Here is a 17,991-nt window from a genome sequence, read left to right as displayed (position 1 = left end):
ATCCTTTTCCACCTGATTCTCCATGCAGCTGATAAAAGAAATGATGAGATAACTTTGAGCTACTTCAGACTTTTCCAAGATGTTTGAGTAACAGGTGTTCTAGAAACAAGAGAGAGAATTCCCATCAAATTGGATTTCTCACAGCAACTCTTCCAAAGAAAGAGGTCTGAAAAATCTATCAGGGACTGACACTGAACAGATATAATGCAGTAATATGGACAGGAAGGTGCCTGTAATGGGCACTGGTTTTGTTTCTCCTCCTGAACACGCTACATTTAAAAGGCAAGGTGCAGGACATCACCCTCGATGCAATTAGAAAGTGAACTCTGGAAGGAATTCAGCCTGTGGTCACTTGTCAATCTACAGCAGTAGCAGCAATACCCACCTAAGGCTGCAGCATGGAGCCTGTCCCAAAATATTCTCTACTTGGTAGGAGTTTTCTAACTACATTCCAATTTAATCACAGCTATCAGACTTGGAGCTATTTACAGGATGTTTATAGACTGTGGTAGGCAGGAAGTCAGACTAGATGATCACAGTAGCCATATAATAGTAAAAAATTCAAAACAAGTTAGAAGCCAGAGATTGTGCATTTGTTTCAGAGACAATAGATCTTTTTCAGCTGCAGAGACTTTGGTGAAGGTAAAAGGAGAAGAATTTGGGTGGTGTCAGTTACTGGGAAATCAAGCCCCCCTGTTTTGCAGCAGAGCCACAGCCCGATTTACAACATGCCTTTCTAGAAGAGAGTTGCTGCCTCACAGCAAGCACAGCCCTGAGCCTGCTGCCAGGAGCTGCATGGAGAGGTTTACAGCATCCCAAATTGTTTTTCAGTTCCTACCAGCCGTGCAGCAGGGCTCTTACACCAAACCCACACATCCATTGTTCCTAGTCAGCAGCGACATTATCTGTGCCAGCGAGGCCAGGAAAATGAGAACACCTCAGCTCAGCATTTTGTCTTTGTATCACAACGTGTTGTCCCATGACTTCAGCCTTTTATTGTGGAGTTCATCCATTCTGGTAGAGTCAAGCCTCATGAAAAGTTCCAAAGGGGCTGGGTGAAAAAAGTGAAATGTTATGTCCGTGTTACGGAGGGAAAACTGGATAACACAGGTCATGAGCAACAGGTAAACATCCAAAACTCTCTGCACTTCATTGCTGCTCAAGTTTTCTGTCTATTGTAATTCCAAGTTCTCATTTTGAGGTCAAAAGCAAACTGAATGAGAAGCAAAGACAGTCAGATACAAACCCATTTCATGAACCTCTTGCATGCAATCCTGCACAAGTAGTACTGGTCCTTGCCTTCCTCTGAATCTTAAAAAAAGACTCATAGGAGATTGATTAGGATAATCAATGGCCTAGGAATAATTTATACAGATAGTAATTAAGTAGACTATGACTTTCCTTGACCTGACACCAGTACAATGAGCTGTGCCAGATGTTTACCAAATCTGGAGCAGCTTGCTGAGTGTGACTGGAAATAGACCAGTTGTTATTTCCTCCACTGTAAAAAGCAGTGGAATCGAATGAATCCATCAGCAAATCAGACAAATAAGAGAAAGCAATTCTTCACAAGCTGCCAGTGTGAAGCATCATTCCCCTTGGAACATAACAGATTCAGAAGGTAACTGAACAACAAAGAGTTAACTGATGGCTGTTAAGCATAAAAGAACAAAAACTGCTGTCAGGATATTTAAATAACACTCCACTGCAATGCTCAACTTACTCATCTTCAGCAACTTATTTTGGCCACAGCTGGAGACAAGATGCTGCCATATGTAGATACTTAGTCTGACTCAGTTCAGCTCTTCTTATGAGCAACTACCAGATTATCATCAGGCCTGTTTCAGTCTGATTTTGCATCCAGCTTTCTTTTTTTTCTTAAGAATTTGGAAAAAAAATATGGAGTTTTGCAGATGTTTGCATTAGTGGTTCTGTACCATGCACTTTAACAAGTTAAAAATGCAAAAGCAATGTGGCCTGTTCAAGAGTTTTCAGGGCTGCCCCACAGCTAAAATAAACAAGGTCCTGCCCGAATAAGACAGGGCTCTGTACTTTTAAAGAAACCAAGGACAAGGCAGAGATGACAAATAATTACTGACCGTTCGTAGATGACACAGTAAGGGAGTATAAAGTGAAATGAAAATAATTTGTCCCAAATTAATTGTTCTCTGCTCTAGTTAAACAAAAAACAACTAGAAATCTGGAGTATTTTCAACACAGTGAATACAGATTAAAATCCAGACACGGGATTTTCTTGTCCAGTTTTGAATACTGTAGTTTCCTGTGCCTCAGTTTCCACAACTCTGAAACAAGTGCATTCCATAGCATTTGTGCAGTCTCATGAGCTCAGCAAGAGGAGAGGTCCTGTCTCCTTTTTCCCTGAGGGAAGCAAACACCAAGTCAGAGAGCACTATATGAAAGTGATTCCAGCCAGGCAGGCCTGGGTATTTGTGTTCCAACAGCAGAAGTAAAGCTGTTTTCTCTCAGAGGAACATCAACTGCAACCTGAAATAAACATGCTGTGCCTGTCAGACTGTCTGTGCTGTCCTACCTTCTACCAGCAAGATGCCAATTCCAAATACTTCTTGTATTCTCCTCTACTACACAAATAAAAGGCCTTGCAAAAACAGTATCTCGCCTTCTCTAATGAAATAATTGCTGATTCTCTACCTGTTTGGTATCAGAACCTCTACCCTGATAAATCAGTTCACCATCATTCTTTGCTACCACATAAATAGACCTGTCCTGTGAGAGCCATTTTCTTTTAAACATGAAACAAAGGCCTGCTAATTTGGTATCATCTGGAGCAAGGAGTGCAACTGGAAGCGAAACAAATTTTGTGCAAGTACTGATTTTACCAGTCCCAAGGACATGGGGTTTTTTCTGCTAGCTGCACTTATTCTTTCCTGCAGGCTGGAAATCCTCTTCCCAGGGTGTGCTACAGTATCACCCCAGCTCAGCTGCTGCAGCAGAGTCCCCAGAATGTCTAGGAAGAGCCTGACAAGGTGGAGCTGAACTACAAGTTCTCAGATTGAGAACACAAAACAAAACACAAGCAACTTTTCATTGGAAGAGCTACAAGACTATGTATTTGTCCTTAAAAATGCCTTTGATCAGAAACCCAGAGATCTGTCAAGTCACAATACAAAAACAAATGCTGTGAACAGTTTCAGCAGGAAGAGCTCAGTTAGCAGGAATGCTGAGCTCCGGATATGGAACCCTTTGATCTTTGCACTTCACCTTTTAGGAGATGAAAGGAAATCTCAGCTCTTGTAGGCAGAGAGTATGGCACAGGCATAGGGGTACAACAGACTGTATTTTACTGTAACAATTCCTGGACCAACCTAGCCTAAAGGAAGACTCCTCTTCCTCCAGCTCAGCCTTAATTATATCTCCTCTTGGAGCAGCAACCCAAAACCGTTAAGGGTTTCCTGTCACTCCCTTCCCATGCTTTCTGCTCAAGCTTGTGCATCATCACCCCTTGCTCTCAGGTACTTCTGCCATCCCTCTGTTCCCACTCTGGCGCTTCACCAAGATCCCAGCCCTCTGCCGGCTGCACCGTGTCCCAGAAGGACCCCTTCCAAATTCCTTCCCCCTAAGTCACGCAGTGAAGCACAGAGAGAGCCTGTCACAATGGCACTCCACCTCCAGGGCTTGCTGCTCTTCCTTCGGCTCTGGAGCACTCTGTCTTCCAAGCTGCCTCCAGTAAAATTCCTACCTCCAGAATGGAAAATTTCAGGCACAAACTTTCATAAAGTTACAGTGAAATGAAAACAGAGGAAGCTAACAGAACCTGATGTACTATTTTGGAAACCCTGAGCCTCAACGTAACTTCTTGCCAGAACACACTTGTCACAAAAATGTTATTTGCAAGCAAGTCAACATTGCCCCAAACAGTTTTCTGTCACGGCTCAGACTAAGCAAAGAACATCAGCTCCTCTGGCTTTTTTAGATGCCTTAGGGCTTTTGTTTATCACATTAAAGATTCCCAAAAACCCTCACAGAGCCGAAGCTTTCTTTTAAGCCCAGAATTTAAAGTGATTTATAATCAATTTATATCAGAAGAATCAGCATTAGAGGAGCACATTGCTGCAAGTCAGACACTGATTCTCTCCTCTTCATACTTCAAGTTAACTCAGTCTTGTCTGTTCAGCCTATCATAAATTATTGCAACCAAAAATGCATTGCATGCTAATTCTGGTCTCAGCATTACTGGAAAGATGTTTAAAAAGACTTTTACAATTTTTCTTTCTAATAAATACTACCCATTACATTGAGAATGCAATTATTCTTTTTTTAATTTTCAATTAGTCAGACTCCTTTTGATCAGAACCAGGAAACAGACCACCTATTTCACCAATACTTTGCTATCAACTTGCCTTCACGTTACATTTTGACCTGGCCAAGTTCACTTTAAGGTTTGCTGTGCAGTTATGGAGTCACAATCCTACATTCACCATTTAGATTGGTCATGCATTAACAGCCCTGGCGTCTCCCTTCTTGCATCTGTTCAGGGAGAACTCTTTCTGCCAGGCCTACACAACCTCCTCAGAGGGACCACTCACATCCCAAATCTACGCAGACATCTAAAAATCTCTCACAGGAATATGCAAGAAAGCCACCCAACATCAGTGCCCAAATGCAATTTGTGAACAGTCTCGAGCAGCAATCAGGTGGCAACAGCTGTAAAAGTACTACATGCAAGGATTGTGAAAAGAAAGGGACAAACACCTCACAAACCAGAGGTTCAGTATCAGCCTGGTTTTCTGTGCTCCCTGAACTAAGCATTTCCTGATCTGCTAGCTCAATGAGGACTCTCTTAGAAAGCCATTTTTACTAGATTTGCCAATGGTACTTTGTAAAAGCCCAGAACTCCTTCCTGCATCATGTGCTCCCTTGCTGGAGAGGGCAAGTTTTCTACTGCTGATTAAAGCAATCCCACAGGATGCTGTGCAGGCTTCAAGTCTTGAGTGGAATAAGTTTTCTACTAGCAAAAGTACACTACCACCTCAGTAAAATAAAAACTGAATTAAACATGACTGTACTGGTTGTCAGAACCAAAGCAGTTCTGTTTAAAGAGAGGCACAAACAGACTCACTGGCCACAAGCTCAGCCGTGAGAACAGCAGGCAGCTCCCAGGGCATACGTAAGAAGTCAACATCAACAGATGATTTTGTGGGGGATGGGAATTTTCCTTGCTTTTGTGTAATCTCTAGAGAGAGCTGATATTATACAGCTGCTCCAGCATTACCACCACTAGAGCACTGCTGAAATAACCATCTCATTACACGCAGTAATGAAACTGGATTTTATTATAAGCAAAACAGCTTTTATATCACCAAGAAACCAGGATCTATACACTTTTCAAAGAGCTACCCATGTAGAAATAACTTAGAAATCAACTTATATTTCCAATTATAGGGAAAAAAAAGGTATGGAGTGTTACAAAGAAACAAAATCAACCCCAAAAGTAATCAGAAAAAAAGCAGATCTCATTATGCAACATCTGCCAATATCCTGGTCCTTCCAGACAAAAATAGTCACCAGCTCCAAATCACAGTATTCCAAAATAAATTGACTGCTTGTTCAAACTTGCTCAATGCTTTCTGCTCACCAATTCCAGACTTGTTTGGCAAAGAAAATCTACCAGTCCACACAGCGTGCTCTTCAGAGTCATTTCACAGTTTCCTTCTTCCAAAAAAGAAAACAGCACAAACTCACGGAGTACATATACTGCATCTTTGTGGGGAAAAAAGGAGGAAAAGAAAAAGTGGGGGCGTGCAGGGATGTCTGATGCAGTGAAAAAGCTACACAGACAACTCATAGGCAACAGCAGAAGCATAGCTGGGAAAGCCTGGAGAAAGGCAGGAAACCATCTTCAGTATTCTGCATTGAAAGGGTAGCCCTTGTGAGATTTGCACCTGGAGGAAATCAAAAAGCAAAGATTATCTCAGGTCCCAAAGACATTGGCTGCAGCTGTAACCACTTCAAAGAACCACCAAGGGAAGAGACTAGCTGTATAAAAACAAAGTCTCTTTTTGTTTCCCTTTTCCTAGGTGACATGCTGAATTTCCAAACAAAAAGATTTTGAGTTCCTTCTGGTGATTGGGTGATGGCACCTAGAGCTGCTTTGTAGACAACTAAGTCAAGGTTTTGCTGTTTACTGACAGGAAGAACTTTCTTGCAGCCTTCAAAGAAAGATCTAATATCTGGATCTTCCATGTCACAAATCCTCACGTTATATTCTGAATTTTCACCTACCTTCTCAACAACTCCTGAAGAACACACAGATTTTGCAATGTACTTAAGAGTGACGAGGAAGAACGACAAAGACAAGCAAAGCTAATCAAGACTAAGTCTGCATCATGCTCATTCCTCCAACATGGACAAAAAAATGATGAATGAGAAGCCTCTTGTTGCAATTCCAGCTCCAAAGAGTTTCTTGGTGACTGAGCTGAAAATGAAGTTTGCTCAAAGCTCATGGTGTTTTGGTTCATTAAATGAACATTTAAAAGAATCTTACTCTGGAAAGTTATTTTGAGGATGAACCCTTTGAAAATTGAGTTTGCGTATCCTGAATTTCAGTCAGGACTATCATCTGTAACTCCATTTACTGAACCATGTGATAACTTAATAGCTTAAAGAAAAGGAAGTGCCACTTACACCATCATTTCACAGGCTCTCCAGTTTCTGTTAAAGCTGAGAATAGTTGCCATCTCCTCTTTAGTCAATTCAAAGTCAAACACCTAACAGGAGAAAAATCCAGAAATCACCTCTTTGAACAAACTGGTGCTTGTAAGAAAAAAGAAATTAAGAAAAAAAAAAAAAATCACAGAATTAAAGAACACGTCCACAGTGTAGGGACTTGTTGGGAGTGACTGCTTGATGACAGGAAAGGACAAAGACAACCCTCTGGATTTCTGAGCCTCCATTAGCTCCAGTCCAGGATCACTGAATCAAGAGCAGCAATGTGGTTTGTGGACACCACTTCCTTAAAAGTGCTTGCTCTACAGAAGTCTTTTGGGGTGTGCTACTGCACTCAGGCCCCAAATAAGCTGTCAAATGACTCATTCACCTGACACAGAACAGGAAGAATCACAATGTGACTGCTCAAATTATCAGAACATAGCATTTCCCAAAGCTTTGGTCACTCTCCCACTGTGATTTTAAACCCAGCCCTCAGGAGACGATGGGTAAACACACGGAGAAAAAGCTCAGTCCTCTTGTCAGCAGAGCACTGGCAAGGGTGGGAAAGGATCACTGCTTGCTGTGCAGGGAGGAAGAAGCCAAGCCATCCCTGGACACGCTCACTCCTAAAGACTCACCTGGAAGTTCTCCACAATGCGCTGCGGTGTGACGGATTTGGGAATCACAATCACGTTCCTCTGGATGTGGAACCGAATGAGAACCTGCAAGAGGCACATCACCGCATCACAGAGGGGATGGCTCCTGCTCCATGGCAAGCACAGCCTGTTCAGCAGTTACAATTCAGCAGAATTAACCCATTCTTTGGAGCTGCTCTTCAAATGATACCTGAATTCTAAACAGCACTTCCTGAAGTGCATGCAGAGGAGAGGTGGAATCCCACAAGGCTTCCTTTCTCCTTTCCCAGGTGACAGGGAATGAAGAACCATCCTGTTCCCTACATTGTCACTGCTGTCCTTCCTGCTGGGCTACAGGAAGGGGTACTCTGGCACCTACCCACCTGTGCTGGGGTTTTGTTGTGCTTGGCTGCAATCTCTTTGATCTTGGGGTCATCCAGAAGGGAAGGATCCTCAGGCTTAGCCCTACACAGAGAAAACAAATCAGTGGCAAGAAACCTCCATAGGTCCAACCCACTGAAGATCTGTATCTGGATGAAAAATTAATGCTGCACATGTAGTCTCAGTGCTTCCAGAATAATCCACACCAGCTCCCTGGCCAAACAACCTTACCATGGTCTGTCAGGAGAGCCAAGGGGGCTGTAGGCTGTCACAGCAATCCCTTTGGACTGGCAGTACTTGATCAGTTTCTCCTGGGTAAGGTATGGATGACACTCCACCTGCCAACACAGAAGTATAGAGACTGACAGTGACTTCACTGCTTTAACGTGTTCCAGGGATTATTTTTTAATCAAAGTCTGATTTTTGTGCTAACTCAATAGTCTCTAAGCAATATTACACAGTCTTTACTTTATCTATGCCCCACCCCCTTTCTACTCTTTATAATAGCTCTCCTTGCAGTGAAGAATCCAAGGACTTGGACAAAATTCTTTAAAACTTTGCTGATCCAAATCATCTCCAGCACACAGGTGACCAGCTACACAATTGTTTCAATGGGACAGTAAAATGCACACCCAGGAGAGCTGTAAAATCATAGCAAGAGGATTGCAGACCAGGGAAGAACAAAGTTCTCTTTTCACCCCTAATTAAACATGCCATAATAGTTTTTTTACAGCTACCACATTAACTTCAAGGTCAGCACTGTTTCATTAGTCATAATTTGCTTTGTGTCCAAACACCTTAAGTCTGAAAATGTTTAAAATGCTACAGATTTTAGACCTTCAGCCCACTGCCCATTACAGACCCTTTACAAACACGCATGCACTTGGCATGAACTTCCATAAGAACAGCTGCAAAACGGAATACAGACTCCCTCAGAGTGGATCTGTGTTCTGGCAGGCAAATGCACAGATACGGAGTATGGAACACGAACTGTTCACGTGTCAGGAGGCAGTGAATGAACATGGATATTTGATACTTTGCACAGAAGGACTTTCAGGATAGCTGCACACCAGGGAGCACAACTTTTCTTCCAGCAGGCAACAGCAAGAACCCTTTGGAGTACGCTGCCATTTGAGCCTCCTGCAGCTGCACTCTGAGGGCAGTCCCTGCAAACTCGTGCTGCTGGCAGGTGGAGCAAGGCAGTGCAAAACATGGAATCAGTTTACAGGCTCCAGCACTTTATTTATGGTTCTAGCTGCCTGCTGTTACCAGAGGCCTGCGTGCCTGTTTCCCCTCTGAGACATGCTGGAATATTAAACAGAACAGAGAGCTCCATTTTTAGGACATATTATACATATTTGTTTTGCTTCAGCAGTTGCAGAAAGACAGATATTTAAGACTAATAGAACATCTAGTTTTCTCAACAGTTAGGTAAAATTTGTACAACATAAGGAAGGCACAGTCATCCTCACCTGTCCACTGGCACTCAGGATGAAAAATTAAATTAAGTACTAACATCACTGTTATGTAATTACTACATTGCCAGATTAATTTCTCACTACAACTGAAACCAACACACATCCCAGCCACATTCAAATAAAGAATGGGAATGACAAGAAAGACAGTGGATTACACGTGAACTATCTGCACAGAGAAAGTGTTTTCAGGAAGCACTCTCACTGTCAGCCCAACTGGTAAGGTAACAGCAAGCATTTCTTCAGAAGCAGTTGTTCATGAAGGGACCAAAGACACAATGCTCTCTGCTAAACTTGATTAGTCAATAATCACTTAGAGCTTGAGAGCATTTACAAGAGTGAGAGGTCCAAGATCAGTGACCCCCATGCCAGAGATAAAGGTAAGTATCACACAGTGACAGTGGCAATGGGATGTGGCAGGGATCAAAAAAGGTGTGAAAGGTATAAAACTTACACTAAGTTTTCTGAAAGCGCTTTGGGGCTGATAATGCTCAAGTTACCATGATAAGTGACCCAGTATCAATCAATAATTGACTAAAGTCCTTCAAATGCCATAAGAGTCAAGGCCAAGCCTAGACAGACCCCACAGGGGTCTATCCTGGGACTTGTCCTCTTCAGCAACCTGTGCCAGTCTGTAATCATGTCAGTCTTGAGGGTGATGTCAAACTGGGGAACAACCAGCCAACACACTCAAGGGCAGCACAGCCACTTCAGAGGGACCCACTCAGGCAGAAACAACAGGCAAACCAAAACCTGAAGGAATTCAACAAGGCTGCACACAAAGCCATGCACCTGGGAAGGAAAAGCCCCTGGCAATAGCACAGGCTGGAACCTGACTACCTGTAAAGCAGCTATGCTAGAAAGAAACCTGGGGGGGTATAACAGACTGAGCTGGATATGAGCCAGCAGTGAGCCCTGGCAGCAGGAACACAGCCAGAATATTGTGAGAAGTGATCATTCGCCTCTACCCATCCTTGCCAGACCACCTTCATGGTACTGTGTCCAGTTTTCCTCTTGCCAGCTCCACTCAGTAGCAGAAACACTGACAGACTGCCATCAGTTCAGCAGAGAAACCCCAGGCTGGGCAGGGCCTGGAGAAAATGCTGCACTGGGAAAGGCTGAGGGAGCTGGGCTTGTGGTGCCTGGGGAAGGGAAGGATTCAGCCCTCCTAGAGTAGCAGCTTTTCAGTACCTAGGAGGTCATTCAAAGACAAGCCAAGCTCTTTAGTGGTGCTCGGAGGAAGGCAACAGATGCAAGCTGAAAACAAGAGAGGTTGAGACTGGATGTAGGAGAACTCCCTCTCCCTGCCATGCACTTGGGGGAGTCAGGGAGCAGAGCACACTGCCTAGGGAGGCTGTGCAGTCTCCATCCTCACAGGTTTTCAAGATGGAAAAAGCCCTGGACAAACTGGTTTGATCTCTGGGTTGATGCTCATCTGAGCAGATAATCTCCCAAGGTCTCCTGCCATTTGAATTCTCCTAATATTTCATTCAATGCTGTCTATACAACTTCTACTCTATCATCTACCCTGCAACTCCGTTTCCTCCTTACTCCTAACCCCCATTAAGTCTTGAGTCCATAAAATATGTTTCTGATCAATTCCCTGAATCATCAGCAACAGGAACTGGCTTCTCCACAGAAGCATAATGAAAAGATCAGCTAACTCTCTATATATGCATACACCAAGTCTTACTCTACTGCAAGGAAGTTTTTAGAGCTCATCTGAATTCCCCCTCCTACAAGAAGGGATTCTGGAGCTGCTCATTGCCAGATTTCCAAGCAGTAGCACAGAGTTCATAGAAAACAAGCACCTTGGCATCCAGAAGCAGCTGGAGAGTGAGACTGAAGAATATGTAGTGTCTACTCCAGTCTCTTTCTATAACCTTATTTCAAAGTAAGACCTTTATCATTTTCTTTAAAAAAAAAAAAAACCAAAAAACCCCACAACAAATAACCACACAAAAAGAACATCACCAAACATTTGTCTCTGCCACTTTGCAGCTCACCTGATTAGTTGCAGGTTTGTATTTCAGTCCTGGCTTGTTCAAGATTCTTTCAATCTGCTCATGGTTGAAGTTGGAGATTCCAATGGCTTTTACCAGGCCAGCATCCACCAGCTCTTCCATGGCCTGGCAGAAAGAAGCACAAAGTCAGCAGCTAATACACAAAGGCAGGGCCTGAAGAGCACATGCTTCCTGACATGCCTTGTTTCCTTCGTAGGTAACCTAAAATAAGTGTTTAGATTTTCAGAGTTCAAGTTTGAGGGAAAAAAACTTCAGAGCACTGGGGTTTTTGTGCCATGCCTCAAAAGACTCATTCTTTATATAAGCCCTCAAAGGACTCATTCTTTGAGATTATGGAAACTCACAGCAAGTTAGAAGTGGAAAAGGATGAATTGATACACCACACTTTGACATTGTAACAGTGAGTACTTCCAAGTAACTGTCTTCTGCCCTCAGCAGTCTCTGATTGCTCCCATTACCTTTATCAGTCTAAACTTTCTCCTGCTGTGGCAGAACTCACCTCCCACGTCTGCAGAATATCAGTGTTGCTGGGGATAGCAACACCTTTGTCATCTACTGGGAACAGGTCCTCTCCTGCCTGTCAGTGAGAGAGAAACACACATTATTGGGAGCTTGTGTTAACACCAGCTGAAGGCCATGATCCTATAAACTCTTATTACAGCACAAACTAATCCTTATTATTATACTAATTACCTACATATGTATTAGACACTAATACTCACTATCTATAGACTTCAGTCTTTTCTTTCGTTTTCACATGGCATTATGGTGGTTTTTTTGCCCACAGTCAACTCAGTAAGGACAGATATTTCTGACAGACACCGTGTCCCCTGGCTCATCAAAATCTATGTGGTGAAACTTAAGTCCCCGCTTGTAAGACAGAAAGCGGAATTATAGCCAGTTTACACCTGCTCATGACCAAGTGTTTTAGTGAAATGCATTATAAGGATCCACTTAGGACTTGGAATATGTTCACCTTATACTGGACCAGATTTCCTGACAGGTCTTTTCACAGGGAGCCTCGCTGTTTAAGTTGCTGGCATAGGGAAGGTCAGAACACCCTGTGTCCCTGTTAGGACCACCTGCCAGGTATCAGCTTCATTCAAAACCAGTTATTTTCTACTCATTCACTATTTACACCACAACATATTTTCACTTTGATAGCTCTGTCCACGTGAAACTAATTTTAAAAACACAGATGTTACAAAGAACAGTTCATCTTGGTAGCAAGAGGTAGAGAGAAAAATCTGACTGGGCTCTCACTGAGAGCCTAAAGCTTGGACATATTCAAACTGAGACATCAGTTCCTTTGCATGCAGTCAGTAGAAGAGTTAGGAACTAAAAAGTTTAACTCTAGAGCCTGTGGAATGCTAAAGCTCCTATAGCAAAGGTCAGTTCAAACTGGATTGTATTTAAGCACTCAGTGATTAAAGACAAACAAAAGACAAGCAATCTCTTATTCTGTGGCTCTGTAACATGCAGAGGAAAGAACTTCTGTCAGATAGCAAAGTACAGCCCTCTTCCCACAAAGAAGGAGCCACACTGAGCATAACTTTGGATTTGTAGAAGGCAGCACAAGCAATAATCAAAAGGAAAGAGATATAACTTGCGCTTCCAGCAGGGAAACCCATCCCTAGGGTTCAAGGTCTGCCTCTTCCATGACCAAAAGGGCAGCACATGCCATGCAAGCAGGGATCTCAAAGATAAAAATCAACAGCCTGGCTCACAAGGCCACAGTAAAGCTGTGAACTGCACCAGAGCAGTGCTGTTACAGAATACACATGGGATGATCTGTGCAACTGATGAAATTATTGGGCTATAAAGCCACATAGCTCTTCACAACTGCCACTCACAGACAAAGCCAAGGGCTATGCAGTTACTGTACCTTTAAACCAAGAGGCCAGTGGATGAGGTACAGATCCAGGTAATCCAGCTTCAGGGCAGCAAGAGTCTTCTGGCAGGCTCCCTTCACCAGAGGCTTCTCATGAAACGTGCACCACAGCTGGAGACAAAAAGCCAAGGCACATTGTGACCTCTTGGGTTAAAGCTCTTGGAACTCTTCTAGACTGTTCAGCAGGGTGCCTGTCCCCTCGGGAAAGCGATGTGAAACCAGGACATGCCACAGCTCCTCAAGTAGGGCTTGTTCTGTGAGCAGGACTGGCCTGTGACACTGGGCAATGTGTGCAGCGGCAGCACACTTGACTGACTGCACGGTGCCCTGGTAGACAGCAGAAGTAGTCTTGTTTCACTTTTTAAGACTTAAGTTGAAAGCATCACCCAAATTTGTGGTATGAACCCTGCATAAGTCTCAGTACAGGATGAGGTAAAGCAGAGTCTCAGGAACGGCTTAAGCGATGTTCTGTTGTTCCAAGCTGCACAACAGAGTAGGTAAGTAAACTGGGAAGTTACTTTAAAATTAAACAGTATTCCCTGATGTATCCTGTATCACCAGACCCGTACCTTACTGACGATAAAGAGGTCTTCTCGTTTCACAACGCCTTCCTTGATTTTCTGCTGGATTCCTTCCCCAACTTCGTTCTCGTTCTGGTACACATAGGCACAGTCGAAGTGGCGGTACCCGGCATCGATGGCAGCCGTCACCGCAGCTGTCACTTTCCCTGGCTGGGACTGAAAAAAAGCGATGGCAAAAAAAGCTCTCACCGACACAGCATTGAAGACCTTTCTCATGCCAAGATAAAGCTAAGAAAGCCACCACACGCAAAGCAAACCCCAACTAAAATAAAGCCAAATCCCGGCGGCGGCCCGGCCGGGTGTCGGCGGCGCCAGCAGCGCCGCAGGGCCCGGGCCGCGCTCCTCCTTCCCCCCGTGCCCATCGCCCTCACGCCGCCAGCCCCAGCGAGCGCGTCCCGGTACCGGTACCTTCCACGTGCCCAGCCCCAGGATGGGCATCTTGGCCCCGGTGTTGAGCTGCACGTAGTTCGCCATGACCGCAGCAGCAGCAGCACCACCGCAGCTGCGGCCGAACCCCGCTCCTTTAATAGCGAGCGCGGCCGGGCCCGCCCCGCGCTGCCGGGGCCGCGCCCAGCCCGGGGCCGCTGCCGGGGCCGCGGAGCAGGCCGCCATCGGGGAGCCGGGCTGGGGATGGGCCCGCGGCCGATCCAGGTGGGCCTGGCCCACGGGCTGTGCTCGCCGCACACGGACCTGCCCTCAGCGCCTCGATCCATGGAGCCTCATCCCCCGGGAGCCGCATCCCCGGGGCGGGGTGCAGAGGGGACGTGAGACAGAGCTGTGTCCCCGAGAGCTGTTCTGTGCCTCAGGGCGGGAGTGGTTCAGGATGGAGTGACTTTAGAAAAAAAACAAACAAACAAAAACACCCCACCCAGCTTTAGTTTGAATTTTAGAAGAGGGTCTTTTTGAAAATGTTTTGAAAGTCTCAGAAGAGGGACAGTGGATTTTTAATGAGCGGCAAAACGATCATGTTGTCCCTCTGTCTTCAGGGTAGTGCTGAGGACGTCGCGGAATAAAATGCACGATTGTAATCAACCACGGTGGTGGCCAGCAGTCTCACATCAGAAACTGGCTTTGATGCTTTTGCAGACAAGCACTCGCTGTTCTGCTGAAGACGTCACAGCGCAGTGGAAAAACCCAGACTTGCCTGGGAGGCTTTGCTGCTTATTCACATGTGGAGAGTTCCTTCACATGCGAGTGTTTGCTCTGGGTGCCTCTCCCTGCTCACTGCAGCTTCGTATTTTTTGCTCCATTTAGCTAAGGGACGGCAAGGTAGTCGTTTTTTTCGTCTTTAATGTTCCTCCTGTTTTGTGTTCCAGGCATCCTTGGCAGGATGCGATGTGCTTTCACTTGGATCATAAAACCTTTACACAACTTGGTGCTTATCTCTTCCCGCTTGGGTTGAATTTTCCCTCATGGTTTCAAGTCAGAGAGATGCCTCCGTCCCCGTCACAGGAGGCTTCAGGCAGAAGTTCTGTATTTTGCTGTTGCTGTTAGCTCTGTTGGAGCCTTTCCCCTCAGAGCTGTAAGGCCAGTCAGCTTTCCGCTGTTTTCGTCTCCCGAAGGTCTGGTGGAGGCCTTGGGAGAGGAAGAAGTACTGCACATGTCACCCTGTGACGGCCAGCCTGCTAAACCTTGTGCCCTGTGTCCTTGGTAACATGGCCATGTCCTGACAGAGAGCGCTGACAATGAGGAACTGTGAGGGGGAGGAGGGTCTTGCTTTCTTTCTTTTTTTTTTTTTTTTTTTTTTTTTTTTTTTTTTTTTTTTTTAATTTCCTCGATCCACGTGCACTGAAACAGGAGGTGTAATATCATGAGTTCTCAGTTTGTTTTGCTGACTTTGCATTTAGGAAGGGTAATTTCGCCACGAGTTATGACTTGGGTGGCCAGCGGTGTTTGGAATCTGAGAACAGGGCCCAAACCAGAAGTGGGTATGTCCTTTTGTTTACCAGAGAGACCCAGTGGCCCGCAGAAAAAAGGTGAAGGCAAAGTAGGGAGGTGACAGTGTTGCAAGGTGTGATCATCTCTACAGCTAAAGGGAAGAGCAGCAGCTTCAGAGCTACCCGCGGAAACAGGTGTAGCTTAAACCAGGGTTCGGAGGTGAGGGCATGCAGGTTTCGAGCTTGAATCGCTGGGAAGCACAGCAGGAATTTCTGTTTTGCTTGGAGGGGAGATTTATCTTGCTCAGGGGGGGTTGAGTTCAACCTCTGGATGCCAGGAGGCAGATCTGAGGGCCTTGGCCAGCTCAAAGCAGCCCAGGAGCGTATCTGGTGGATCTCCCATATTCTCAGAGCTAATGATGCTTTTCGTCCTCATGCTTTTGTCCTTTAATCGCACCTGCTGAAATAACAAGCTCCGGGCACGGCCAAGGATGGGGAAGTGATCCAGCCACTCCTCTGTGGTGATTTTTGTGTGGGAAGGGCAGGTTTAATGCAGCAGGGGAAGCCTGGGCAGGGGGAAACCATGAGCTGCCCCAGGCTGGTCAGGACGGATTCTGGCCAGCTCTGAAACTGGTGCTGTACCTGGGGTGACTGAGTTCTGCAGATGGGAGCACCTGTGTGTCCCTCACAGTCCCCCTGGCCCCTGAGAAGGAGGGCAGCACCTCACTTCAAAGCGGGGTCCTGTGGGCTGGGCCACCCCTGCTGGGCAGGACCGTGGCAGCCCTGGGGACAGTGGCAGCCCTGGGGACAGCAGACTGCCCACCCAGGAGCTCCAGGACACAGTAAACAGGACTGAGTGGTGAAAGGAAGCATCAGACACCCATTGTCAGCCTCTGAGGCACCCTTGGTTCCAGGGAGGGACTGGGATGTCCTGGATGTAATCTCTGGTGACAAAGCGGGGGTGGAGAGGAGGGCAGGGAGCAGATTGGTGTTTGGCTTAAGCAGAGGCTGGGGAAGGGGGAGAAAGGCATGCACTCATTTGTTCTGTGTTCTTTTTTCTCTCCTCAGTTACCTGTCACAGCCTAGAAGTGGAGTATTGAGAACTCTGGAAGGAGCAATGATCCTGGGAACATCCAGCAGTGGAAGTGGAGCAGCCAGTGCATGCCCAGGGGGAATTACACACAGTGTGCCATTGCCTGGAGAGAGGAGGTGTCCGGGCAGACCACTGCTAGGTAGGAAGATGACTCGTAAGGGAGAAACAGACGCTTTCTGAAAGCTGATGGCAAAGTAAAAACAAAGCCTCTTCAGGCGGCCTGAGTTGCAAGGTTAGGTAGGCCTGTGGAGGTGGGAGTGCTGCTCCCCAGAATGTGAGTGCTCTCCTGACAATCCTTTGCTCAGAATGAAATTGCAGAAATGTTGAACACTTGCAGGAGCCGTCCCTGCAGTGGCTGTGTCAGTGCTGGGAAACTGAAGCAAATGATAGGGGTTTTTGCCTTGTAAGAGCAGAGCTCTGGGAAGTTTGGGCTCTCTGCTACTAGCAGGCACTGCCCTTCCCAAGGGAGGAAGGAAAAATCATCTGATCCTGCTGATCCCCCGATCCTGATGGTGATACTCTCCCACAGTTGCTTGTGCTGCTGGGTTGTGTTTACAGGCGAGGGGGAAGGGACCCTGAAAAAGTGGTGAGCACTGATGCTGTTGCCTGAAATCTCCAAGGTCTGAGCACAGTTCCTACTGCTATCACTTGATAAGCTGTTGGGACATGGAGGAGTAACTTACACACGTTGTACTGGATGGTGCATGCCAGAAGATGGGCAGATTAGTGCCACAGCCAAGGACAGTGCTGGGAGTTCAGCTTGGAAGGCGTTTTAGAAGCGGTTGGAAAGTATGTTGGCTGTTGCAGTGTTGTGGCTGATAATTTTGTCTGTGGGAGGAGGGGTGGGTTTGGGATATGTGTCTTTAAGTTCTCACTGGTGAGGTGTTTACACTGGTCTGCAGGGGCAAGGGGTGTTTATAATGAACGTGCAATAAGATGGTGATTACGTTAAAGATGCAGTTTGAATAAGGGTGAAACAATTCAAATATCTTTTAATAAAGTGCAGGGTGGAATGTTAAGAGCATAAATTGCAGCTGGCATCAGGGGACGGCAGTGGTGACCTGTGTGGAGGCCACTGAAACAGGTATAAACAGCCTGTCCCATGCCAGAACTTAAGCTCACAGTACTGTGACTGGAATCCTTCTGGAGACACAGGTGCACTTTTTGAAGGACATCCATGCTGAAAGGACATAATTCCAAGGGGACTGCAGCTGGCGGATGAGTTATACTTGAACAAGGAAACCCCTGAAGGCTCTATGGCCACTGGTTAATCTGTGCTGGAGAAAGTACTCACTAAAAAGAAAACGTTTGCATCACAGTAACATTATACCTTTATTGTTCAGTAAA

At 45.7% G+C, this 17,991-nt stretch overlaps 1 protein-coding gene across 1 annotated transcript; it reads right to left on the bottom strand.

Annotated features, from left to right (window-relative positions):
* Positions 1-5,294: 5,294 nt before the first annotated feature.
* LOC120751394 (aldo-keto reductase family 1 member B1-like) lies at positions 5,295-14,221 on the bottom strand. The gene is made up of 10 exons (XM_040061123.2): positions 14,083-14,221; positions 13,663-13,830; positions 13,088-13,204; positions 11,702-11,779; positions 11,185-11,307; positions 7,935-8,041; positions 7,706-7,787; positions 7,326-7,409; positions 6,664-6,746; positions 5,295-5,921 (listed from the first exon to the last, which is right to left on the bottom strand). Exons 1-10 carry the CDS (start codon positions 14,146-14,148, stop codon positions 5,879-5,881), a joined length of 951 nt encoding a protein of 316 aa, XP_039917057.1. The 5' UTR covers positions 14,149-14,221; the 3' UTR covers positions 5,295-5,878.
* Between the last annotated feature and the right edge of the window lie 3,770 nt (positions 14,222-17,991).

Source organism: Hirundo rustica, chromosome 4 (genome assembly GCF_015227805.2).
Source record: "Hirundo rustica isolate bHirRus1 chromosome 4, bHirRus1.pri.v3, whole genome shotgun sequence".
Classification (NCBI taxonomy): domain Eukaryota; kingdom Metazoa; phylum Chordata; class Aves; order Passeriformes; family Hirundinidae; genus Hirundo; species Hirundo rustica.
Note: the sequence above shows the minus strand (reverse complement) of the source record. Positions and strands in the feature narration are given on the sequence as shown.